Below are 26,344 nucleotides of genomic sequence, written 5' to 3'. Positions count from 1 at the left end.
TCATGCATAAATAAATAAAATCTTAAAAAAATAAAAGCAATAGAGAAAGTAGCCCTGGGTGACCAGCTCTCTGCACGAACCTTCAGACTCCAGGGGGAAACCGTGAACGCCCTGGGGTGTCCCTCTGGTGCTCTGCTGGCCACCCCACTGACACTTCAGGTTCCCATGTCCCGAAGCTGCTCCAGGCCCGACCCCGCAGGAGCTGGGGGGAAGGGACCCGAGCCCCGGCGACTGTCCCCGGTGCTAGCCCGCTGCCAGATGCTAGCCGCTGACGCCGTGAGTCATCTCCGGCAGGCCTCGGGGCTTACATCCTAACAGTCTGAGTATTTTACTGACAGTAGTCTGTTTTTTATCAGCCAGGCTGTTGTACAAAAACAAGCCCTTGGAAGGCACGGTTACAAAATACACCATTTTTCTAACATGCCTCATTTGTGAAGGGTGAAGATACGGGGGCGGAGTCCGGGAAATCCAGCGGGTCCTGCCCCAACACAGGGCGAGCCTCTGGGGCTGCCCCCAGGCAGGGGGGGGCATCAGTGGTCTCAGACACAACTTGGTTGAAGTCGGAGGTGGCGTGAATACTCAAAACAAGGGACAGAGGCTTGAAGGCTTCTATGGAGGAAACTTTCCAATGAATACATGTCTCCACAGCAACGCAACCCTAGACACATGCTTACCACTGTTACAAATAAGCTTTGCCAAAGCCCAATGAGGAGGAATAAAAGCCATACAGAATCTGGAGTGATTATCACCCAGAAGCAAAAAATGGGGACAGACCCCTGCCAAGGATTGGAACTGACTTTCAAGCTCCTTCCTGAAAAGTTTTGTGGTTCATCTCTCTCTATGAGGTGTGTGACCCCACGGCTGCCCGCAGTCTTTGTGGCCTTAGGCATTTTCTGCGCCCTCTCTCTTCAATGGGCATCCAGACAAGATCAGGCAGGGCAGGAAACGGGAGAGAAAGAAATGTGACTGAGGCTTAACAGAGAAAGCCCAAAGTCGAGTTTCTGGTCCAGGCCCTCCAAGTCTTTGCTTTCTGTTCCAGAGACATCTGCTTCTTCTTCAGGAAATATGTCCTCCATTTTTCCATATGCTCCTTCTGCTCATGCCAGTCTCATGTGGGCTGTTCCCTTTCAGAATATTGTTTTAATCCTATTCACCTTCCACATCCTGTTTAAATCCCACCTCCCTCATCAAGGCCTTTCCGAAGGGCCCCAGCCTTCAGAGGACAATGCCTCAAGGTGGGGCGGCCTTGTGCTACCTTGTTTGGGTCTAAGTTTTAATGCATTGCCCCCAGCTCCTAGCCCACCACCCACTGTGGGCCACTGGGGCAAGGGTGCTGTGGCTTTCTCTGGCGGTACTCTCAGCTCTTACAGTGTGGCTGCTGAGGCAGAAGAGGAGGACAAGCAAGCCAAAATAAAGCCCTATTCAAGTAACACCCAAGTTTCAAGCTGACCAGAAGGACCAAACTCATCTGTATCCAAAACAATATGTCTTTGATTTTATGAAATCAAGCCTGACACTCTACTGGGATAGTTCTGCAAAGTACCCAGACCTGCACCATTCTCCCCAAATAGACAAAATCCCCCCCCCTTTTTTTCCCTAGACACTCCTGCTTGGTGTACACATACACTCATCCATGCTCATCTGTACACACATGCTCACTTGCACACACCCTTTCATACACATGCTCACCTGCACACACATGCTCAGCCACCCTCACACACACTCACCTACATACTCATGCTCACCCCCACACACATGCTTATTCACTGTCACCCAACTCACCTGTATATATGTGCTCACTTGTACACATACCCGAGGCTACACATGCTCACCCACAAACACATGCCTGCGTGTGCCAGCCTCTGATTCCTGTCTTGCTACAGGAGTCAGACACTACTTCCCTATTCTTAATATAGGCACCAGCCTTGATACATTTCTAGCCAGAGAAAATTCTTTCATTTCATCAAGCCATGGGCACTGGTGCTAAAACATAGTTAGAATGAGCAACAGCCCCTTCTTCCCTTAAAAAAAAAATCATGGTTTTGTACCTGAAGAACAAATGTTTGGAGATTTGAATACAGACAATTCAGGAATACACTGAGATCTGTGGATGTCCCCAGCAAAGCAATCAAACTGCTTAAACCTGTAAACAGAAGAAACAAAAAGACCGTGAGCCAAGTAGCAGGATTTTACTGGAGGTATTTGTATACTAGGTAACCTGGGCACAACACTGGACCTGCGGTTCAAAGGAATTCCCTGGGGCCTTACACTGCTTTTGAACACAAAGGATGAATTCTAAAGCTGTATTTGTCACTTCTGCGGTCAGCTGGTTCAGAGTTACAAGGTCTTGCCTCTTAGGAACCACCTCTGTCGCTCGTTGAAATGGAAAAAAAAATATTTTGAAATAATAACCACACCTTGTAATTATACAGAACCTGGCTACAGATGAGCTCATTGCATGATATAGACATGAGCTCACCTCCCCTTGCTGTTTTCACAAAAGGGGTAGTTTATTCATGTCCTTTAAGCCAATGGTGGACCTCAAAGCTGCTGAAGGATGTGCCTTGCCTGGGGTTACAGGCTCAGTGAGTACAGACCTGAAGGGTGGAGCCCAAGCATTTGTGATGTTGGCACTTGGGTCCTCCACCTTCACGGGCAACATTGAGCAAAGAATAGCCTTTGGCTCTCCCACCTTTTTGCATGCAGCTCTGTACCAAGCAGAGTTTAGAAAACCAAGTAGGTTGCTGAGGCTGGGCCAGGCCTCATCTGGAGAATCCTCCAGGGATACCTCAAGCATTTGCCTGCTAGGTGTCAGCAGTGGGTACCAGAATACTGTCTCCTTGCTGGCTCTGTGCCCCCTTGGAAGTTCTTTTATTCACAAGAGCCCAGCAGAAGCACAGGAGCCCTGGGCAGGCATCTGGGGAGAGGCCTCATACCCTCCTGGGGCTCCCTGGGCTCTGGCTGGGGGCAAGAGCAGGGTTTGGGCAATCACCTGGAGTTTGGGGAAGAACCATTAGCCTGGGAGGGGGGCCTTTTGGGCTCCTACTAATGAGCATGACTTATCCATATCTCTGAAGCTTGCTAGGTTAGGCATTTACCTTCTCGTTCCTGGTTTGGGAGGGGAGGAGCTGGGATTTGGGACAGTAGGGCAACAGGGGCAGGGGAGACCAGCCAACAAGTATGGACCTATTTAAATATTTTAATAACTGGTACAATCCTACCAAAGTCGGCCCTACTTCAAGATTAAAGAAAGAGGCCAGGATAATTTGTGGTTCATTTATGTACTACTGAATCCCTGTATTCATCTAGTTATGAAGTATGGAAGTATTACCATGTGCGACACATGAATGAGCCACAGATGACACCTGAAGAAGCCCACAGGTTCTGGGGAGGCAGCTCTATGCACTGTTAAGTGTATCAGGACAGGGCCAGGTGCAGGGGGGAGTGAGGCCATCGTGGTGGAGCATCGGGAACAGGCACGAATGGAGCAGGGCCCTCTTAGCCCCCTCCTGGCAACTCTCATCCAAAGGCCTAGAGATTCACCCATCGTCTGGGGAGGAGGTCATGCACCTTCTGTAGCTCTCCTCCTGAATCAGCATCCAGTTTCTCCCCACTGAATGAGGACAGCTCCTTCTCTCACTTTGCTTCCGGGAGATGGAACCGTGCTGTCAGGCAGCTTGCTGAGCCCTTTGTGGAAGGGAGATTTTTTTTTTCCCCTTGAAAAATAATTACAACTATCAAATAGCAAAGGGCAGGAATATCAGCCTGCTTAATATCACTTGTTTGGAAAGCAGAGGAATACGGTAAGAGCACCGTGGCTAAACTTGTTCAAAAGAATACTTGGTGATGTAACAATAGTGAGAGCAGAAGCTGGCCAGGCCGGGAGCTAACTGAATCCAATTCAGACAAAGGTAAAAAAAAAAAAAAAAAAAAAAAAAGACACTGCTGAATCTGCATGTGTGAGATCGATGTGGAAACGTTTTTTCCAAAGGAGACACTCCAGATTGATTTTTTTTCCAGAAAGAAATACCGGGAAGCAATAACCAAACTCATCTGTCCATCCATCCAACACTCGTGTATCAGCACTGCTGGCAGACCCAGGAGGAGGCCCCGGAGCGCATCCCCTGGGGTGCTCCTCACCCCTGCAGGACGAGATGTGGGAGCAGATAAATCATCATACCAAAGAGTAAAGTAGGTTCTACCTCTATTAAGAATTCATAAACTACTCATGGCCACGCCAGCCCCAAATAGACCCCACATGCTTTAAGCCGCAGGAGGAAGATTACATTTCATCTCCGTGTGCATCTCCAGGTCAACCGAGCTACTCGGGGTACTGGGCAGGGCTTTCTTAGAGAGGTCCAGAGTGCCTTGATCGATGATGGCATGCAGATCTGACTTCAAAATGTGGACTCTTCTGTTATTTTCCAATAGCATTCTCATAGTCTAAAGATAATGGAGAAGCGTAATACTTCATTAAGTCTTGTCCTTTGACTTTTGCCTAATCCCCCTCTCCAAATGACCTTTTTTTTTTTTTTTAATTTTAACTTTTATTTTTTGAGGAGAAAGACAAGTGGATTTGGGTATTATCCTTTAAAACTGAATTTACTGTCCTAAATGACAATTGAAATGTTTGAATTGCACACATTCTAGAACAGCCTGTCTGAAAAATCACCATTCGGAGTGCTTCCGCTCAGAGGCCGATGTGGTCAGGGCTCTCGGGGCTCTGTGGCTCTTCTTCCCCTGGTTCTTATTCTCTGCACCCCATTCCATGAACCTGAACTACTCTAGAGAGGAGCACAAAGGCTCTGCCTGAAGTTCTCCAAGGAGAGTGTGGTGCTGCAGACATGACTATTGACCTAATCCAGATGGTGACTGTGGGCCCCCAGACACTGTCTCTGTCCTTCCCTCTTGGAGGTTTGGGCCATGAATTCAGCTGCTGGGAGCTGATTTCCTCAGCCGTCCAACAGGGGCAACCCAATTCCTTACACTTCTAGAGTCCATCCAGACTCTAGATGGGGTGGGTCATCCTCACACCAGCCTGATGGCAGTGGGTCATCCTCTGCTCATGAGAGACACCAGCCTGAGGAGCAGACACTAGAGCCACCTCCTCCATCTGATAGGGGAGGACGCCGAGGGCCCCTGGGTGTGAGTAAACTTTCCCAAGCAACAGTGTTCAGAAAGAGAAGATTTGCCACTTGGGCGGGGGTTGGGATGGAGGCCTTGCTGTGGGGCCGTCACCAGTTGACCAAACAGAAATGAGAAAGTGCTGGAGAATGGGATGGGCTGCAAGCACATAGGCAGGAAACAACTCCAAGAAATGTGAAGTCAAGAGGGAGTTTTGTGCTGGGGGGACAGAGGTGGGTAAGTGGAGCGCCCAGCAGAGCTCCTGCTGAGCCGGGATTGGTTTGGAACAGAGCTGCAGTCTAAGTGCTGTCCTGATCTAGTGTCACAGGATTTCAGAACAGGCAGCTGAGGGGCCAAACGCCGGCATTATATAACCTTTCTTTCAGCCCTTCTCTGCCTTCCTCTAACACTGACGCTACATAAATAACCTGGGAGGGGAAAGGTCAGAGCTGAGAGACCTGGAGGCCCAGACACCCGGAGTCCATGGGGCCACGCACAGGGTGAAGGGCTCTGTCTGGCTGTCCCAGGCTCTGTTACGATGCCCCTTCACCTCTGCCACTGGCTGGCCCTGGTCAGCACTTCTGTGGGGTCCTCCTCTGGAACTTTAGAATGTTGACCTGCTTTTGCTTTTTCTCCTGCAGGGAGAACCCTTCTCAGGAGGGGAGCAGGGGCATTGGCTTCTAGCTGAGTTTGGGGTGCACTGTGCCTTCCCATCAGTAGCCAGCAAGGTCCTCCTGTCTGCCTCTGCCCTCCGCATGGATGGACCCAGCCTCCAAGGGAGCTCCCCCTGCTCTCAGGGGAGACCAGCAGCTTTCACTTTTTACTGCAGGAAACAGCTTCATTCCCTCCTTCCTGAGGGCTGAAACCTACCTTTGCCATGTTGGAAAGGTATGTCTTTCTTCTTAGTCTCTTGACAAACACAGTAACTTCTGTTGAGAACAATACACATGGCCGTTATTGACACTGTGGGGACGAGGACATGGCACAGACACGAGGCACACATGTTTGTCTAGGCAGGTACAGCCGCCTGAACTGCCCTCCACACAGGGAGGCCTGGTCTTCCCACCGCCCACTGACCCTTTCCCAAATGGCCAAGAGGTGCTGGCGGGGGCCACTTGACTACAACACTGCTCCCCCCACCCCTCTGTACCAGGAGGTGATGCACTCCCAGCATCTGACGTGCCTGCTCAAAGGAGTTTAGGACTTTTGCCCAGGAAGCTCGAGTTTCCCCAATTTTGTCTTCTCTACAGTGCTCCCCTCCAAAACTCACCCAAGGAGGGGCTACTGGGGGGCTCAGTCGGTTAAGGGGCTGACTCTTGGTTTCAGCTCAGGTCATAATCTCAGGGTGTTGGGATCGAGCAGTGCATCAGACTCTGTGCTCAGCAGGGAGACTGCTCAGGATTCTCTTTCTCCCTCTGTGCTTCCCCCAGCTCTCTCTCTCAAATAAATAAATAAATCTTAAAAAAAAAAAAAGATTCAAGAAAAGGGTGAAATGAGGAAACAAAGGGAGTGTGTGCGTGTATTCATCTGGCAAATATTTATGAGGGACACTGGCGCAGTGTGTGCTCCATAAATGTGTGCGGGGTATTCGCTGGATTGTTGGACAAAGGAGGGCAGCCTCAACTCTCTAGGGAGGGCCTCACCTTCTGAGGATGGGTCACCAGATGTGCAGACGCCTTCCTCAGAACAGGCTAAGTGCCCCCCTGTCCTGGGGAAGAAGGAAAGAAGGGGGAGGTACAGAGGGAAGGGAGAGGCCTGTTTGGAAAAAGGTGTCAGGTGTGGCTCCACTTAGAATGTGCAAGGTAGGAGTTAGGGAGGGGTGAGGGCTTGGCAGGGGAGGGAGGCAGGGGATGAGGATGGGTTTGGCAGACTAGGCAGAGACAGGAGCAGAAATGTGGACCTTTTTGGAGACAACCCGTGTTGTGTTGCTGGGGAGCACCCATGGAAGGACTCCCTGGAGGCTGGGGGCAAAGATGAGGCCAGAGGCTAAGCTGTAAATGACTCTGCCTAGTGAGTGAAGGTGCGTGGACCATCCAGACAGCAGAGGTCATGGAAGGTTTCATGAGTCAGAACATTGTGTAGAAGGATCACGGTGGGTAGAGGGAAGTGTGACAGAGCGGGCGATGCTGGAGGTGGGGGTGTGGACGATCAATGAGGAAGCTCTGAGGCAGCTTGGGGGAGGGCCAGAGGGAGACTGGCCTTGAGTGCTGAAGTCACCATAGGAAAGCTGGAGCGGGGCTTTGTCTCCTCATTTGACCCTCTGCCATACCAAGTTTCAGACCTCATGTTCCTTGCAATGCGCCCTCTCTGCCAGTCCTTGGCTGGCAGTCTCACAGCTCAGGGCCCCTGCCCGGCCATGGAGCACTTCCAGGGGTCCTGCAGGATGAAGATTCCCCTGTGAGTGCTGAACACAGCAAAGGGTGCAGGCTGGTGGGTTACAATGAGATATGGTGCTGTTCCAGGAGACAGCAAACAGTATGCTGAGTCAGCCCGGAGCAAGCTGGCCCAGGAAGACAAGGGCCCAGGTAGGGAGGGCATTGGAGGTAGCTATGGGTGGTGGAGGGCAGGAGGGAGAAAAGAGGTATTTCCAGGACCATAAAGCATGTCACACACACAAGGGTGAGTGCTTGCATTGTGAGCCATTGTAGGCCTTGAGTGGACAAGCAGCCTGGGGGCAGTAGTATTCAGAGACTACCACCTGGCAGTAGGATGGAAGGGAACATGTTCTAGAACATGTTCTAGAAGGTGAGCGAGGAGACTGAGACCACCAAAGTGTGAATGTCTCAGTGGCCCAAGAGGTGTGAATAAGTTTAGGACATGGGAAGAATTTCTTTCTTTCTTTTTTACCCTAAAGATTTTATTTATTTATTCATGAGAGACACAGAAAGAGAAGCAGAGACATGGGCGGGGAGGGGGAGAAGCAGGCTCCATGCAGGGAGCCCTATGTGGGACTCGATCTCAGGACCCCAGAACACACTCTGAGCCAAAGGCAGACACACAACCACTGAGCCACCCAGGTGTCCCAAGGGAGGAATTTCTAAGGAGGGAGTGATGTTCTTTGAAGACTTGCTGGGAGGCCACACAGAGCACAAAGAGGCAGAAGACTCTTCGAGCCAGAACCCTGTTCAGTCCTGCTAACATGGCCCCTGAGCCCAAAGGCTGCCCTCAGGGGACTGCTCTGAGAAGGCACACATCAGCCACCAGCTGGACGCACTGCCGGCTTCTCTCCTGCCTGGACCATAGTCAGTGGCACCTTTTCTGCACCTCTAACTAATAACCCTGTGGACCTGTCAAAAATCTACGTTAGTATTTATAAGGGGCAGTCCATGAAAGGGTGTGGATGGATCAGCACAAGGACCCAACACCCTAAAGAAAATGCCAGCAAATCCGAACCGGTCAGGCCTTGCGGACTGCAGTTTAGCACAGGATGGGAAGAGTTACCCAACAGCTGGAGTGACCTGTCTCAGTTTGAAAGTTAGATACTTCACCTACTCTCACCGAATTTCTTTCTTTCATTGAAACCTACCTTTGAGTTTGGAGATCTGTACAAGGGCTGGAAAACCTTCCAAAGCATTAAGTAGCCACAGCTTAAATTTCTTACTGAATAACCGGACAGATTTCAGGTACTGAATAGATACATCTTCCAAAAAGTCATGAAGGAGAATGTCCTCAATGCCCTACAACAGAATTGTCAAGGTGTGGTGACTGCGGGCCAAGGTAGGCATTCTCTAGTTGCAAGTGGCCACAGTCACACATGCCACAAACTCAGAGAGAAAGCTACCATGCAGCCCTAGCCACTGCTCATGGTGCAGGGTATATAGCCAGAATGGGATTTTTTTCAAAGATCTTAAAATATTGACAATTGATTGAAAATTTGAAGAGATACTATTTTAACCAGTAGTAGGTGGATCAAACCCAAATATACAAGGGTTGAACCCAGCCTCCAGTTTTCAACCCTTGTGTTCAAAACTTTGAGGCACTAGATTATTTCTAAAAAATAATCTAAAAAATAAGTAAGAGGTAAAGGTTCATGACCAGCTTGAGGAGAACCACAGAAATTATATATAACAGATTCCCCAGTAACAATAATCACTTTAGAGATAGAGCATTAAACAAACCCAACAAGAACCATATGTATATTCCAAAGCAATTATTCCAATTACTCATTTTTAAAGGCTTCTTTTGTTGAAATTACCAGAGAAAGAAGTTTGACTCAGTGCAGGGTTCACTAACCACTGGAATCATAGGTTACCATGTGTATTGGCTTTTTCATTATATGAGGTAACTCTCGCTGAATTTAAAAAGAAAAGCTGAGTTTTAGGGAAAGATCAAAATGCTCCGTCAACACCATGATTTACTTCTTAGAGGGCCTGAAGTCCACAGAGACTGCAGAACAGAATTGCTGCAGTTCTAACCCTAGCATTTGGTATCAGTTTCTGGAAAGGACACAAACCAGCAAGGCCAGTAAATGTCATCCTACCTTGTACAGCTGCACATCATAGTATTTAAAGAGCTGGCACACATCGGGCAATGACATAAGCATGACTGTGTCTTGCTGCAGAGATTTCCAGAAGGAAGTGAGCAAGTCCTCCACCTGATGAGACAATAGAACATACCTCCAAGTGATCCCCTCTTGTATACCTAATCAGCCCTAAATGATAATGGGATGGATTTCAGTCCAGTTAATGTAAAGCTCGGCCTATGAACTTTTCCAAGCTGTATTTTAGAAGTGTTCTTTCCAGCAATCCATCAGTGAGCAACTGCCAGGTGGATGGGATAATGTGGAACATGGTTTTTCATGAAGTTTTCTGGAAGGAAGGCTGTTTCTGACCACAAGGGGGCTCCTTTTGATTGTAATAGGATGAGCCACAGGACATAGACCACAGTTTAGAATAAATGTTCATTGATTGATTGACTCCCTCAATTATTTGTCAGCTCAGAAGGATGTGTAACAGTATGTAATCAAAGAGGTCTCCTCAAGAAGTTAGAATTCACCTAAGGACCGTGTGAGCAAAAGGGCACCTGTATCATTCTACATAGGAGCCTTCTTTAAAGACTACAAAAGGTAGACACCTTTTGTTGTGGAACAAAATGGTAGCTTCCTAACTTTTCTTTATGTTTGTCCCTGTTGACTCTTCAGACTCTATTATTGAACCAGGTGGCCAATCTGAGATGCCAACTGAGAAAAACTCTTGCCTTTTTGGGATTTTTGCAGGCTCAAATATTTTGCAGCATTGAAACCCTGAAGTGAGGACCCAACAATGACTCCAGGCAAGGAACTATTCCTGTATATAGGCTGTCAAGGAAGTTCTGGCCAACTCTCAACATACCTGATGATGAGGCTGTGATTTGGAATCCTATTATTGGGGCATTAATTTTAGAGAAGACATCTCCAAATGACTCATAGATACTGAACAAAAAATACAATAATGAGATGAGCAGGATTATTTAATTCTTTTACTGTCAGGTTGGTAACTTTGGAGCATGGCTCTTTGAGGTTGGTGGGTCTGAATGAGGTAGCAATCACAGGCTCATCTCTGATGACCCCCTCATCACCTTTGTCCAAAGTCATCCAATCCTGCTGCATCTGGTTCAGAAATATTTCTCCAATTTGTCCATCTTTCTCTCTGATGTCATTGTCACTGCTCCAGATTGGACACCACCTCATATACCACCATGACAAAGCCTCCTGAATGTTCTCTGCTCCAATATGGCAATCTTGCATCATTGCTCCCCCACCTCCTTCTCAATCAGAATTCTTCACAGGGCACGAGGCCCTTTCTAGCACCAGACTATTTCCCCACATCCCCTCTGGTTCTCTTCTTAAGAGATATTAATTTAGTCATAGTGACCTTTCTGCTGTGTCATGCCTGTGAACATCTTGCTGCTTTTGCCTACACCATTGGTTCTACCTGGAACCCCTTTCCTACTGCACTTTTAAGAGTATTTGAACCTTTGCTTTTCTACTGCAATCAACAGTATCATGGATTCCCCTTGGGAGACTCTTGGGCCATCTTTGTTACTCTTCCTCCTGGCACCCACAACAATCTAATCAAGTTGTCATTCTAGAACTTGCCATATTGTATCATATTTATTGACTTATATTCCTCTTTTAGTACCTGACTATAAGCTTCTTGAGGCTTATGGAGAATACCTTCCTAGTTCTAGAAATGGCACTAGTCAAGTGTAAGAATTAGGTTAATGTTTGATGAGAAAATAAAGGAAAAGAGTATATTAGATATTTAATGTGGATGGATATTTCTAAAATTTCATTGGTAGAATAGGGGCCATCCTGAAGACATCTTGGTCTCCACTATAATGCTTTACACTGAATAAGTACTAAATGAACTCATGCTAAATGAATATTATCACCATACTTAAAGTACTTAGAACACTAGGCATCAGAAAAGCTTTCATTTAAATGTGTGCCCAGGAATTTCTACTTCAAAGGATAAAATTCAGAATGGTTAAAAGATTTGTTTGTGTTTCCCACAGCCATTTCTAGAATAAAACCCAATCATTACAACACAGATGACCCTGCTTCAAACTCTTGCTTCTTTTTAGTTAGTATGTATCAATAAAATGGCTCTTTAGCATTACTGAAAATTCTAAGGTGGACAGTGTTACCAATACTTTATTCAAAATCAGCAGGAATTAGATCTTTAAAAATAGCTGAATTATATTTGAAGCATAAGGCTATATTCGCACCTTGGAAAATTTCCAAATGATTAAAACTGAATAAAAATATCACCTCAGATATCTCCTCAATATCCATAAATAGCTGACTTCTAAGCACTACAGTGCAATGAATTACCACTTGATACCCCTTCAGGGGGTCTTTTCAAGTGAAAGGATTAATAATGAGCCATAAATACTTGTATTTTATAGATAAAACCCTACCCTCTCAAATTCTTGGTTCCTCACGTTTTGTAGAATGTCTTGGCAATAGTTGTAGTAGTCATCAGCAAGAAAGGCCATCTAGGAAGGATATGGAAAATAATTTCAGGTGACTTCAAGAATGAACTGATCCTTAAAGGCCTCTTTAAGCCCTTTAGAAACTGCTGCTTATATTGCGATGTTGCGATTCTGATATGACAGTAGCTGAGCTCTTCCAGTGTTGTTTATTTTTGGGTAGCAATACATACATATTATTGGCCTAACATCAATATAGCTTCAGTTTTGATGTCATAACTCCAGGGTATGTACCACCCACTAAAGAGGCCACCAATCTCTGACATCTCTCTCCCTAAACCCCAATTTCCCCCTCCATATTCCCCAGTCCCAATTTCTAGAAAATCTGCCTATCTATTCTCTGCTCTGTCACTCTAGATGACAAAGTGGTCTCAGGTAGAGCCTTTCTATATAGGATGTGAGGGGAAGACCTGCATTTCCTAACTGCCACCAAACCCAGGAGGGAACATTGGTGCTCATGGGTTTGGGGAGAAGGCAAATGTTACTCCATTTGGTTCAAATGATCATAAGCAAAATAAGAAGACATTTACTCCTCTAAGCATCAAAAGCATGAAAAGTTAGTTTCTCCCGAGTGTGCAAGCCTACCATTTTGTAGGAATACTTCTTTGCCAGTTCTTGCTCCCAGAATGGACATCTCCTGAATTCAGACAAAGGGGATCCAACTGGGTCTGTCTTTATCGGTGAATGATTTTCACACTAGAAACCATTTACACATGGATTATCTCTTTAAAATAAAATTGATTTTCTTTCATATAAACCAGGTAATAATCACATTGCTACTACAGGTTAATGTTCTATGTAACCTTTATCCACACCTCTGGACATATTATCAATCCTAGCAACTTTTCCCCCTTATTTCATTCCAAGTGATATTAACCTTCCCCTATGTTCCATAAACTATGGTCATCAGGAAGCAGTTAGGACTGAATATATTACTCAAATGTATCACTCTTGTGGTCATGTATTACAAGTGCTGTATAGCAACATGGGATGAAAATATTATCTATGAATAATTTAATACCACAAATACATTTATAAAATCTTTGTCTATGTACCTGTCCCTCCTTGAAATAAAACCATATCCTGCTAGGTCATAATGCCTGTATTATAAAAAGGATGAGTTGTATCAGAAATCTTAGGGCCTAACTACCATGGAAAACGAAGAGCACAGACTTCAGAAGGACAAACTACAGAATGGCAAAACATTCCATCAAGGAAAAAAAAGGCAACATCGCAGAAAGCAAATCCAACATTCCTTCCTGCTGTCCCCTTTGAGCAAGGGAAGGCATGATCCCTCCTGATTGATTGAAGGACCTTGATTTTTTTTTAATTTTTTATTTATTTATGATAGTCACACACACACACACACAGAGAGAGAGAGAGAGAGAGAGAGAGAGAGGCAGAGACACAGGCAGAGGGAGAAGCAGGCTCCTGTCAGGGAGCCCAACGTGGGATTCGATCCCGGGTCTCCAGGATCGCACCCTGGGCCAAAGGCAGGCGCCAAACCTCTGCGCCACCCAGGGATCCCAGGACCTTAATTTTTATATTAAATGACTTCTTCAAGATTTTTCAGAACAACTTTTTTTAAAGACTTTTTTTTTTTAATTTTTATTTATTTATGATAGGCACACAGTGAGAGAGAGAGAGAGAGGCAGAGACACAGGCAGAGGGAGAAGCAGGCTCCATGCACCGGGAGCCCGACGTGGGATCCGATCCCGGGTCTCCAGGATCGCGCCCTGGGCCAAAGGCAGGCACCAAACAGCTGCGCCACCCAGGGATCCCAGAACAACTTTTGAATAATTTCCATGTCAATAGAGTTGGATGAAGTCATTTCTAGGAGTTGTAGGAGTTGGAAATTGAGCTGGCTACATTGGAATTTTTTTTTTTTTTATGATAGTCACAGAGAGAGAGAGAGGCAAAGACACAGGCAGAGGGAGAAGCAGGCTCCATGCACCGGGAGCCCGATGTGGGACTCGATCCCGGGTCTACCAGGATCGCGCCCTGGGCCAAAGGCAGGTGCCAAACCGCTGTGCCACCCAGGGATCCCTGGCTACATTGGATTGTAACACGTGTGAAAGTTTTCCTCTTCATTCTCCAATGGTTTGCTCTGTGACAGTACAGTTCCAAGATCAGTATTTCACCCTTAGATCTTATATCCTCAGATCTTACATACTTAGAGCCTCACTGAGCTACTCACTTATATCTTGCTTAGTAGATTGTTTATGTGGGTTTGCAGTATGTTCCTGTCTACAAGTCATGTGAGGGAAGAGCAGCCTTCTGAACTGCCTGCCTCACCCTTATGGAGAGGAGTGGCACTCAGTGACCACCCCACTTGGGGCTTCCAGCTTCCTCCTTCTCTCATACTCTCCTGTTATCAACCCATATCACAGTGAGGATCAGTGGAGCTTCAGGGTCATGGCCAACAGTCTTCTCAGTGTCCTAAAATCTTTACTATTTAACTCTTCGTGGTCCTGAACCCCTTTGAGATCTGATGAAAGCAACTGACCCTTTCCCTGGAGCCATGCACACTATGTACTTGATACTATGAAGTGCCAAGTTGAAATTCCCCTTGTTGATATTTTTGGAATAAATAGAGGTGTGGGTGTCTAAATACATAAAGTAGTCGCACAGAAAGGTGACAGCTCAAAGGATGTCATTTCCTATGGGTGTTTGGTTTCTACTGGGTTTGCACTGGGTACTATTCAATTCCCATTTCTCTCACTTTGGAACACTGGCTTTATTTGGAGTCATGGATGGACAGCCCTTGTAGTACATGGGTGTGGGTCATCAAGAAGGATGGAGCTATTTCATGGAGTTCACTGGTGTGGCCATCCATCTTCTATTAGAGAAGCACTAAGGAATACCAGCATTGGGCTAGCTTCTCCTACCTTCCACATTTTACCCTAACTATATCCGTTTTCTGTAGAGCACACCTTGAACTCCTGTGTTCATCAATGCTCCTGAGGCTGATGTTGCTATGATCAAAGCCCGTGTTTCTCAAGTGTGGTCCTGATACCATGTACATCAGAATCCCTGGGAGCGCTTGGGGTTCATATCCCGAGGGCCCTAGTAGATCAGATGAAGGCAGAAATCTGTCATTTTGATCAGCCTCCCAAGGGAGCCTTACACATGCTCAAGTTAAGAATCGCAGTTCCAGGCAGACTGTTCTTTGTCTCGCTGCAGAAATTGCTACATTTCAACATGGCAAATATATCACAGTTCTACCTGTTTAATGTACTATGTACTATCGTAGCAATGTACTATTGTAGTAACGTAAGGAAAATGTAAAAGTAATCAATTACTAAAAAATAACAAAAAGCAAAGTTGTGTGTTCCTGGAGTTCATCCTTTCCAGGCTCTTCCTGTGAAAAGAACTGATCTTTCAAAAAAATTTTGTTTTAAAACCACAAATTGAAATCTTTTCCTTACAACATAAACAATCAGAAATCTAATGTGGAAGTATGTTACAGAATCATTTAAGTCAGAATTTCTGCAGGAGAAGGCATTCAGGAAAGAATCAGAGGAATTCCCATTCTGGAAAAATAATTCAGCAAAATGACAAAGAAAAAAGTGAGAAATTCTACTTAGATTTTCAAATTTCTATTCAAGCAACTATTTATTTTTTAAAAATATTTTAAAATTTATTCATGAGAGATCAGCAGAAAGGCAGAGACATAGGCAGAGGGAGAAGCAGGCTCTCCATGGGAAGCTTGATGTGGGACTCCATCCCTTGACCCCGGGATCATGACCCTAGCCAAAGGCAGACCCTCAACCACTGAGCCATCTAGGTTCTCCCAAACATCTATTTAGATGTCAAATGAAGTTTGGGATTTTCAACAGTTCCAAAAAATGTCATTGTAATCTTCAGCAAGCGCATACTGTGTGTCATACCCTAGAGATACAATGGGAGACCTTTCTAGTCAATATCAATCCTCTAGGCATTGTCTGCCTTCCCTATCAATTCTCCTGGATGCCATTGGTCCTTCCTGCATCCTTGACAACACTCATGCCTCTGTTATCACCCCCAAAGCAAACATAACCTGTCATTCTTCTTCTAAAGATGCCTCAATGGTGGCCTATAGTCTCCACCAGTCTTTACTATAGGCGAAATGTAAATTCCTTGGCCTGACATTGACAAGCTATCTACCATCTGACCCCACAGAGTCAGAGTGCAGAGAGAGCAGTACAAAGTCTACTGCCCATACACCTCCCAGCATGAATGCAGAGTACACCCTCAACATGAATGTCCCCTAAAGAAGATCCAAGTGATCCCTCCAGGCTCAGCTTAAGGAGGCGTGTGGCAAGCAGAATAATGGCCAAAGATGTCCACATCCTAATCCCCAGAACCTTAGATGGTGAGAGAGACTCTGCACATGTGATTAAGGATGTTGAGATGGGGAGATTATCTGGATCATCTAGGCAGTCCCAATGTAATCACAAGGGTTCTTAATAGCAGGGAGCCCTTTGCAGCTGCAAAGAGCCAGAGGGATGGCAGTATGAGAAAGACTCAGCCTGCCTTTGCTGGGTTTGAAGACTGGTGAAGGGGTCATGAGCCAAGGAACATGGGCAGCCTCAAAAGTTGGAAAAGACAAAAGAACATGGATTTTTCCCCCACACCCCGCAGAAAGACTGTAGCCAGCACTTTGATCTTAGTCTGGTGAGAACCACGTCACACTGTGACTTCTAGAACTGTAAGAAAATAAGTTTGTGTTTTAAATCACTACATTTGTGCTAATTTGTTATAGGAGCAATAGGAAACAAACACAGGCCACCTCTTCCATGAGGCCTTCCCTAATCACTCTGGCCCACTACAATCTTTCTCTTCCAATCCCACTTTGGACTTCCCAATCCACCTACAGCCTACCCTGCCCGTATCCCAGCACACCAGTTATTTCATGTCTATCTTATTTCCCCAACCATGAAACTGTATTCTATTCAAGTATAGAGCATATGTTTTTACTTTTCTTTCATACCTCATTCAGTCCTCAAGAGTGTTGGTCACAAAAAAAGGTTTTTTATAAATTCATCCATTCAATGACACCAATCCACAAGACAGTATCAAAGTACTACCACGTCATCTCAGACAACTTAAGTAAAATTCAACTCGTGATGTCATAGATTAGCTATGAATAATTCTGGTGTCCTAATTCAAAGAGCTATAATTGTAATATGGAGATGCTTTCACACAATTTGATTGCTAACAACTTATACATCCTTCTTAATTATAGCAAAAGAAACACAAACAGCTGATGTGCAGTGAACAGTATACTCCTTGAGGACATCTGTCCCAGCACAGTGTGTGGCACATTGTGGATAATCAACAACCCTGGCCAAATGGGTGAGTGTTTAAGGGTCACACATAACATGACCATCAAACACAGGAAAACAGTTGCATCTGATCTAGCAATTACTGACTATTGCAGGGTCCGTTATAGTAACTCTATTTTATTCCATACTCACTGTTCCTTTTTGTTGGATAATGCTGTTATAATTAGGAGATTTTTCAAAGGCAATGATGTCTCCACTGTGACAGAACAGATAACAGAGAAATAATTTTAGTAAGCCACCTGTTTCTGAGCGCAAGCATGAAGTGATTTTTTTTTGCAGCAAGTTTACTTATATGGGGTATAACTTTTATTTCAAAACTCTCCTCCAAGTTTCTATACATGACTGGTGATTAGCACCTGCTTGGAGTTAAAAAAATCAATTTCTGTGACTGAGACTGCCATGTATTTCTTTTGAAGGGTTTATTCCCCCTTAGAAGTAAGGTTATGATGTCACCATGGGTAGAGCTTGCTCCTGAGAGAAAAGAAAAATCATTATGGAAATGAAGTTTTATACTTCCTGATTTGGGGCTTTTAAATGGACCAATTCAGAAATGATAATATCTTTTGAGTCGATGGAGGTTGTAGGCACCTTCACAGAACAAGGAAATGGAGGATAATGAGATGCACATTGCATTTCCCCATGCCTCTTGGATTCATACCTTATAATGAAGACATTTGTATGTCATGGAGAACAGATTCAGTCCTCTCCATGTGGTGTGGTACATTTTCCCTCTAATTCTGGGTATTTGAGAAACTGGGAGCCCAGAGATGACCCTCTTTGCACAGGAAATGTGTATTTGCTGGATGCCAGAGGAGGTGGCATCTCCTTCCCAGTTCCCCTACCATCCTCAGAGCTGTGGAGGCTCTGTCCACTCCAACTCAATGCACATCATCACACCAGATTGTTTCAACTCTATGTAAACATACAAAGAAAAGAGGAAGGCAGTAGACTAGTTCTCTACATCTGGAAGCAAGGAGGTGGTCTTCAAGATAGGATGGCCTGGGAAGAGGTCAGAGTCCAGGGGAGCAGGGGAGATGGAAGCCAATGGCTTTTATCTCACACAGGGAGAGACTACAGCCCCTTCCAGCCTCTCCAAAACCCCAGAAGCTCCCTGCTGAAGGTTTCTGTGTCTCCAGTCTCCAACCCAACTTGTAGGAAACTGAGATTACTTGATACCCCTCTGATGAATGTTTCTACGTAATATTCTATTTCAAAACAGGGCAAATAGATTAGGGTTTGGATACAAAACCACTAGAAAGCCACCCTCTTCACCTTCCATTAAGAGTTGTTATCACAACGGGAATTGTACTTTGGAGTGCTCAATGACAAGAGGGTTTCAGAACATGGGATCTGAACAGAATCTGGAGGAAAGATATATTTATCTTTCTCTACATAGCATGATGGATTGATGGATGGTGCAAGGAGAGCCACAGGTGAAGAATTTGAGATGTCTTGGAATTCTACTTGTCATATCCCAGTGGTCTCTCAGGTAGGTATGGACAATGATGGAGTTTCTCCAGGTAAAATATGTAAAGAGCCCTTTGCCACTCAGGTTCTGAGACAGTTCCTCAAGATCAACAAATAATAAATAAAACATTGGATAAAACCTAGAATGAAAGAAGACAGAGGAGGGGTGCCTGGATGGTTTAGTCAGTTGTGTCTGCCTTCAGCTCAGGTCATGATCCCCGGGTCCAGGGATTGGGCCCCACATCAGGCTCCCTGCTCAGTGGGGAGTCTGTTTCTCACTCTCCCTCTATCCCTCCCCCCTGCTTGTGTTCTCTCTCTTGCTCTCACAAATAAAAAATAAAAGATCTTAAAAAAAAAGAAGGTCAGAAAGTTCACTGAGTAAATGGCTAATAGAAGAGGAATTTATATAAAAATATATAGTCATCAGCCTTGAAGAGATGCCCTAAAAATCACTTGTGAGGTCTCTTGTCAACTACATTGGAAGGAAAAAATTTCTCTGTAATTCCATATTCTGTTAATATGCTACTCCTAATATATTCTCTTTGGAAAAATGAATGCAAGATATTCATTCAAAATATGAGTGTATTCAGTGTCATCCATCCATCCATCCATCCATCCATCCATCCATCCCTCATCAAATATTTACTGCATGCCTACTATATGTCAGGCACTGCACTAGGCTTTGGGGGATATAGCTATGATCATGGTAGAGAGGCTGTTCTCACAGAGGTAACAGCCTATAGAGGATAAAAGATGTTACATAACTGCAAAGATACTGCATGGGAGTTAAGACAGTTGCAGTATGGGGTGTTAGGGGAACAAATGTCGGGGGGCCTGTGCTATCCCATTGTTAGTCTACGTGCCTATAAATTATCAGTTTGATAAGCTCAGGAGAGCTTCACTTGTGATTAGTTAGCCCCTTTGGTTGGTACTTATCTTTTTTTTTAATTTTTATTTATTTATGATAGTCACACAGAGAGAGAGAGAGACAGAGACACAGGCAGAGGGAGAAGCAGGCTCCATGCACCGGGACCCCGACGTGGGATTCAATCCCGGGTCTCCAGGATCGCGCCCTGGGCCAAAGGCAGGCGCCAAACCGCTGCACCACCCAGGGATCCCTGGTTGGTACTTATCTTAACACTGTACTTGGACAGCACTTACTAAACTCTTTTGATGATGACAGCAATCTTCCTGGGACATTCCTTTAGCTGCTTAGAAACAGGAATCTGGAAGCTAGAAGGTTTGATTTCTGACTTAAAGCAAGACAACGGGGATGCCTGGGTGGCTCAGTGGTTGAGCCAATGCCTTCAGTTCAGGGCATGATCCTAGAGTCCCGGGATCGAGTCCTACATCGGGCTCCCTGCTTGGAGCCTGCTTCTCCCTCTGCCTGTGTCTCTGCCTCTCTCTGTCTCTGTGTCTCTCATGAATAAATAAATAAAATCTTAAAAAAAAAAAAAAAAGCAAGACAAGGGCAACCCTCTTGCCTTATTGCTCAGCCCCTCTGCTCTGACCCTGATTCTGGTAGCTTTGGAAGCCAATCAACTGAGAGTATAAATGCGAGTCCCAAGTTTCTGCCATGTGTTTAACATAGTATATGAGTTTAATTTAACAACCATTGAAAGGAGCATGGTGTTACCCTCCTCACTGTTCAAAGGAGGCTGAAAGGGAACTTCCTGCCACATAGAAGCCTTTGTGTATCAGACTAGGAAACACAAGCCCCCTATTCTCAAGGGGGAGTTATTTTATTTTTGTAACATTTAGATGGGGGATTTTATCCTTTGAAACAATAGTGACAGGAAAAATAAAATCTCATCTTCAAAGAGAGATATTACAAAAAAGTGTCCATCTCTTTCTGGCCAGACAGTGACAGCTAACTTGTTCAAAACAATGGCAAGGTTGCCTCTTCCAACCTTTGGGATCCCTTAATTCATGTCAATGGCTCATAACATGGGTCTGGGTTTAGTATAATCCTATCTATTTATTTAAAAAATTTGCTAGTCTCAAAGGCCCCCTTCAAGCAAAGATGCATGAAAGTATGCACCAGTTAGTGAGAGAGAGGGAGGCAGTATGAGAGCCAGGCTACAAAGCAGGTGAGCAGAGGGTTGCTGTTGGAGACCAGCCTTGTGGCAAGAGGGGGATCCATGGAGGCCCAGGGCGAGGGCATTGGTGCCCAGAGGATCTGGCCAACTAGGCCAAACAGACACTGTAGACATTGGCCCCATGCTTTAATCTTCAGACAAGGCTGGGCTGAGCTAGAAAGGGAGACTGGAAGACAGGTGAGGTTTATCACTCAAGGGGAGAGGCAATCAGGGTGGAGAGGGTAGGGAGGCCAAAGCAGCATTGGAGGTGACAGTTTCAGCTCTTGGGGTGCCAGCCAGGATGGCCTCGTGTTCTAGGGGTCACTGTTACTGCATCACTTCCCTTGTGTGGTTCTGATTCAGTCCTTTGGGACATTTATTAGGTTGTGGTCAAAAGCATAGTCATTGCTGAAATATGGTTCTAAAAAAAACACACTAACATCCAGAGCCAGCCTTGCCATGAATGAAGGGCTTCCTGTCCACGAGGTCTTCTTCCACCATTCTCTGAGGCCTGAGGTATTTCATGGTGTCAAATCCAGTGAAGCTCAGGGCTTAAGAGAAACCCCGAATCAAGTCTGCCCAGTGAAGTCACTTGTGTTCCTTATGAACTGTCTCCTGAGCCCCAGGCCCAGGATGTCAGGATTTAACCACTAGGGATGGGGTGGTGGTGGTCAGAAGGGGCCACAAAGGGTCCCCTGGAAATGGAAGGAGAAAGACTTAGGAAGAAGGAAGGCTCAGAATTCATACAGTACGATAGAGAATCTGGAGCAGACTCCCTCTTGAGCATGGAGCCCGATGCAGGACACAGGGCTTGATCTCATGACCCCGAGATCATGACCTGAGCAGAAATCAAGTGTTGGGTGCTTAAGAGACTGAGCCACCCAGGCACCCCATTACTTGAATTTGTTTTTATGATAAATTTGGCTAAAGAAGGATTCAGCATGAGGAGGACTGCTATGTAGATTATATGGCACACAACTCATTTTGTTTTTAACCATAAAATCTTTCAAATGCAGTGTTAGCTCAATACACTTTTTGGCATTTGACTTTCTTATAGTCTAAGTACAATTTGCATTCACATTCTCAGGTTTTGACATCATTTGTCATTAATCCAGACTTTCATTTACATCATTTTGGCCTCGTAATTTGTCCTCTCAAATCACTCCAACAGCAGTGAAACAACTTGAAGCAATTACAAAGGTAAGAGGATAAAAATGTAATAAAACCTAATTCGTGGACCATACTTGTTTGTTGTCAGATTGCAGAGCAAAGGTGCTTCACTTTGCAGTCATTAAAGGATCCAATTTCAATTTTTACTCAAAGCACATGAATAATTATGTTTCAGTCTGATTAGATGAACTTAACTTGATGAATATTTTTATAGCTAAAATTAAAATAATAAATGTATGTAGCTGTAGAAGGACACGTGTCATTAGGATTGAAAAACAAAAGCTTTCTTTGATATAATTTTGCTTTTACCAGTGATACTAATCCCTACAATCCACTGAGCACTTATTTATTGCTAAGTGCTTTACTTTGTATTCCCTAAATTCTTCTAACATAACAATCCACAAGGTAGATAGATAATAATTCATTATTATCCCCATTTTATGTATCAGAAAAGAGAAACAATTCAAAGAGCTAGAGACCCAGCTCTGACTGCAGAGCCTTCTCTCTATCCATTCTGTCTTGCAAGATGTACGTTTAGGATAAAAAACAATATACATGAGGACAGAGTAAGACATCAGGTATTTGAAACTTAAAATAGACAATAACCACCTTATTTTAAAAATTGGTTTGCTGAGTGTTCGTGGATTAGTCATGTCCTGCATTGGGGGCTGCTGGTTTTTATACTGCTTAACCATACCCTGACCCATTAGATTTTATGAGCAACCTAATTGCAAAATGATGATTGCAGGGAACACCTTTGCAAATGCTGGAAGTCTAATCCATTCACCTTCACCCTCCTGAGGTAAAACTCGGCAACCAGAAGTCAAGTTTCAGCAGCAGAGAGCAAACCGCACGTTGCCTTGCAGCGGCCCGTGGGTGAGGGAGGGAGGCTTTGAGCAAACCGGATCATCCAGCATCCGCGAGCTCGAGCTCGGAGTGCTACCTGCTTTTATAATCTTTTCCAGGCAGGCGCAGTCCAGGGTATAATTCCCCACACGTATGTTTCTCGAGCTGCTAGACAGCACCCAGGGAATGTGTATTTTTTTAACCTTCGCATGTTCTAACCAGCCTTGAAAACTATAGGGTGGACAGGGCCAAAAAGCGGGTTGCAACTTGGACACCTTGTTAGTACCTGAGAGTCAGATCCTCTGGGGCTCACCAGAGCCTGGGGCCGCGACCCAAACGGAGGGACGGAAAGGAAGCCGTTCTTGGGTCTGGAGGACTCTGAAGGAACTGCTGGTGTTCGCTCTGACATCATTAGGTCTGCGGTGCCCACAATTGCCAGGCTGACAGCTCCCTGTGAACTCATTCTCCTCAAGGGTGGTGTGGTCTGAAAGACGAACCCTTTGCCTTTCTGCTTTGTCGGCAGGACTAGCCAGCCTTGGACTCACGGCCCTGGATCCCGCAGGCCCGAGGCCCACCGAGGCAGCCCCCTGAGCTCATGAGCTGGCCGAAGAACAAAGGGCCAAAGAACAAAGCCATAGAATGTCGAAGGCACAATTTTAGAAGCTTTTTAAGGGCTTTTAATCTCCTAAGTTTGAAAAGCTGGGAGAGAGAGAGAGAGAAAGTGAGAGAGGGAGTGAGAGGGAGAGGTGGAGAGAGAGAGAGAGAGAGAGAGAGAGATTGTTGCTGGGAGAGGAATGAGGGCAAGGGTTAGTTTCCATATTTCCTGAGAGAAATATGAGCCTCTGTACAACTGATTTCAGAATTTACATTAGGTAGAATGGGAATTCATCTATTTGCAACATGACAAAGACGTTTTCCTTGGAACATACTAACGGGGATTTTGCCTCAGAGGAAGAGCCTAACCGTGAATTAAACAGGGTTGTTTCTCTAGATGTGACAATAATACACACACTCTCCTCCCATTCCCCTCTTTTTCCCCAGACAGTAATAAAGCATTTTATACTCTGGCCTCAATTCTTCAGTGAGTTTCTAGGTCAGCAATTATACCCAGGTCCAAGTCTCGATCTGGTTGCCAGCTAAACAAGATTGGAATCTGGGGAGGCCTATTCCCTGTAAAATTATGTTACCCCGGAGAGGGGAGCAGGAGGGAAAACGTTCTGGATTTTGTGAAGGGGTCCTTTTCATATGGTGCACACTGCATATTTATAGTTATTTTTCTTTTTCCAAAAAAAAAAAAAAAGGAAGAAGAAGAAAAGCCTCAAACTTTTCATTTGCTTTGAAAATCAAACCTCGGTCTCTGCTTGGTTCAGGGCAGACGCTGCCTCAGCAGTTTTTAGTGAAATTCAGCACCACCCCCACTCCACCCCACTGCAAGCGAATGCTGTTGACATGCTGGACTCCTGATTTGCTCCTTGGCCACCTATTTAGGTGTCCAGTGAAGGGAATCATCAGTGAATGTGGGCCCTGGCTCTGAATCATGTTTTCCTGCTGCTTTTGTTTGCTTGCATGGAGGTCAGGGTGGGATGGATGGTGTCAGAGACCTAGGCATCAGAAGTTCTAGACTGATGAGCCTTTGGAGGAACAATATGGAATAAATAGGGAGGAGATAGGGACTTATTTTGATACTAAATCTATGTTAATTAGGTTATATGCTTCTTTGCAGCGCTTGGTGGTGGTGGTGAGGAGAAAGTGAAGTCCCCCAAAGCCACCCTTTGCTACCAACCTGGGTTCCTTGTCAAATCTATGTTGACACTCATATTGGTGTTTCCATTTCTTTCCTTAACACAAGGTCCAGAAGGCATAAAAGGCAAACAGAATGCCCTCGAACAGCATGCACACAGCTCAATAACTCAGGTGGTTGTTGCTGGAAATGGAGTATATTCCACTCTAAAACCCTGCTAACAAGTCATGCTGTTAAAAATAGAAATGAAACAAAACAAAAAAACCAACCACAATAACAACAAAACCTAAAAATTCAGATTCCTATTCTTCTCATAGGCAAATTTTCATAAGATAGTTTTTGTAAATTAGTCTTCACAGAGAGAAGTGCCTGCTTCATTGGGACATTCAACTTTTGGAAACTATGAATATACTCATCTGTGGTTTGCTGTGGGTTTCCCTCTGTGTTTTAAACACTGGGGAGATCATGCTCCTGAAGGTGAATGTAAACATGCTTCAGCAGATGCAGTTGCCCACTGCCCACAGGGCTTGAAGACTTTCCCAAGCCTGCAGAGGGCCCCTCCTGTTCTGTGCCTCTTGGCTCTAACAAGTCTTGCTTGGTTACGGTAATGAGGCCATTTAAGGTCTCGGAGGAAGAACTGGGCTGCCATTGCCACTTCCACACAGAGGAATGTGCAGGAGAGTGCTTTGAAATAAAGAACTGAACTCTGTGAGAAGAGAGAATGGGTGTGGGCAGAAGAAACACTAAAACCTCTGCAGATATGGCCTGGAAAAATGGGCAAGGGAATACTGTGGGGATACTTCATGGGACCTGTCATGTAGGATTAGGCCTCATTATTTGAAATTGAAATTTTTAATTGAGTTAACTGTAGATTGACATGTAGTAAGGAATGATTTGAAGAGCTTCCTTTTATACTCTGTCCAATTTCCCCCAATAGTAACATTTCACAAAACTATAGTCAATGTCCCAACCTGGATGTTGACGTTGATGCAATTCACTGATCCTACTCAATTTTATCAAGTTTTACCTAAACTCATTTTTATGTGTATTTAGTGCTATAATTTTATCACCTATGGAGATTCATGTGTCCATCCCGCCACAGACAACATATAGAACAGTCTCATGATCACAAGGATCCTTGTGTTGCCTATCTATAACCATACCCACCTCTTGCTTCTCTACCCCTGGGTCCCTGGCAACCACTAATTTGTCCTCTATTATAAAAATTGTGTCATTTAAAAATGTTTTATAAATGGAATCATAAGGCATGGAACCTTCTGAGACAGGAGTTTCCTCACTTAGCATCTAGAGATTCATCCAAGCTGTCAAATCAGTAGTTTATTCCTCTTTGTTGCTGAGTAATATTCCATGGCATAGATGTACCAGAGTTTGTTTAATCATTCACCCAATGAAGGAAATCAGGGCTGATTCTAATTTTTGGCCATTATAAAGAAAGCCGCTGAACAGCAGTTGTGTTGTTTTATTAAATTTAATTAATTAATTAATTAATTTGAGATAGAGTGAGCATGTGAGCACAAGCAGGAGGGGCAGGGAAAGGGAGGAGAATGTCAAGCTGACTCTGCTGAGTGTGGACTCTGACATGGGGCTTGACCTTATAA

At 44.9% G+C, this 26,344-nt stretch overlaps 1 protein-coding gene across 1 annotated transcript in view; it reads right to left on the bottom strand.

Annotated features, from left to right (window-relative positions):
• RFX8 (regulatory factor X8) overlaps positions 1 to 26,344 on the bottom strand; it is a 64,797-nt gene that overhangs the window by 9,626 nt on the left and 28,827 nt on the right. The window contains 8 exon segments of the mRNA XM_025463809.3: positions 2,049 to 2,143; positions 4,287 to 4,443; positions 5,995 to 6,053; positions 8,651 to 8,801; positions 9,605 to 9,718; positions 12,025 to 12,102; positions 12,682 to 12,792; positions 17,556 to 17,619. Of these exon segments, the coding sequence (XP_025319594.2) occupies positions 2,049 to 2,143; positions 4,287 to 4,443; positions 5,995 to 6,053; positions 8,651 to 8,801; positions 9,605 to 9,718; positions 12,025 to 12,102; positions 12,682 to 12,792; positions 17,556 to 17,619 (829 nt within the window).

Source organism: Canis lupus, chromosome 10, assembly GCF_003254725.2.
Source record: "Canis lupus dingo isolate Sandy chromosome 10, ASM325472v2, whole genome shotgun sequence".
In the NCBI taxonomy this organism is placed as follows: Eukaryota; Metazoa; Chordata; class Mammalia; order Carnivora; family Canidae; genus Canis; species Canis lupus.
This window is presented reverse-complemented; position numbering and strand designations above follow the sequence as displayed.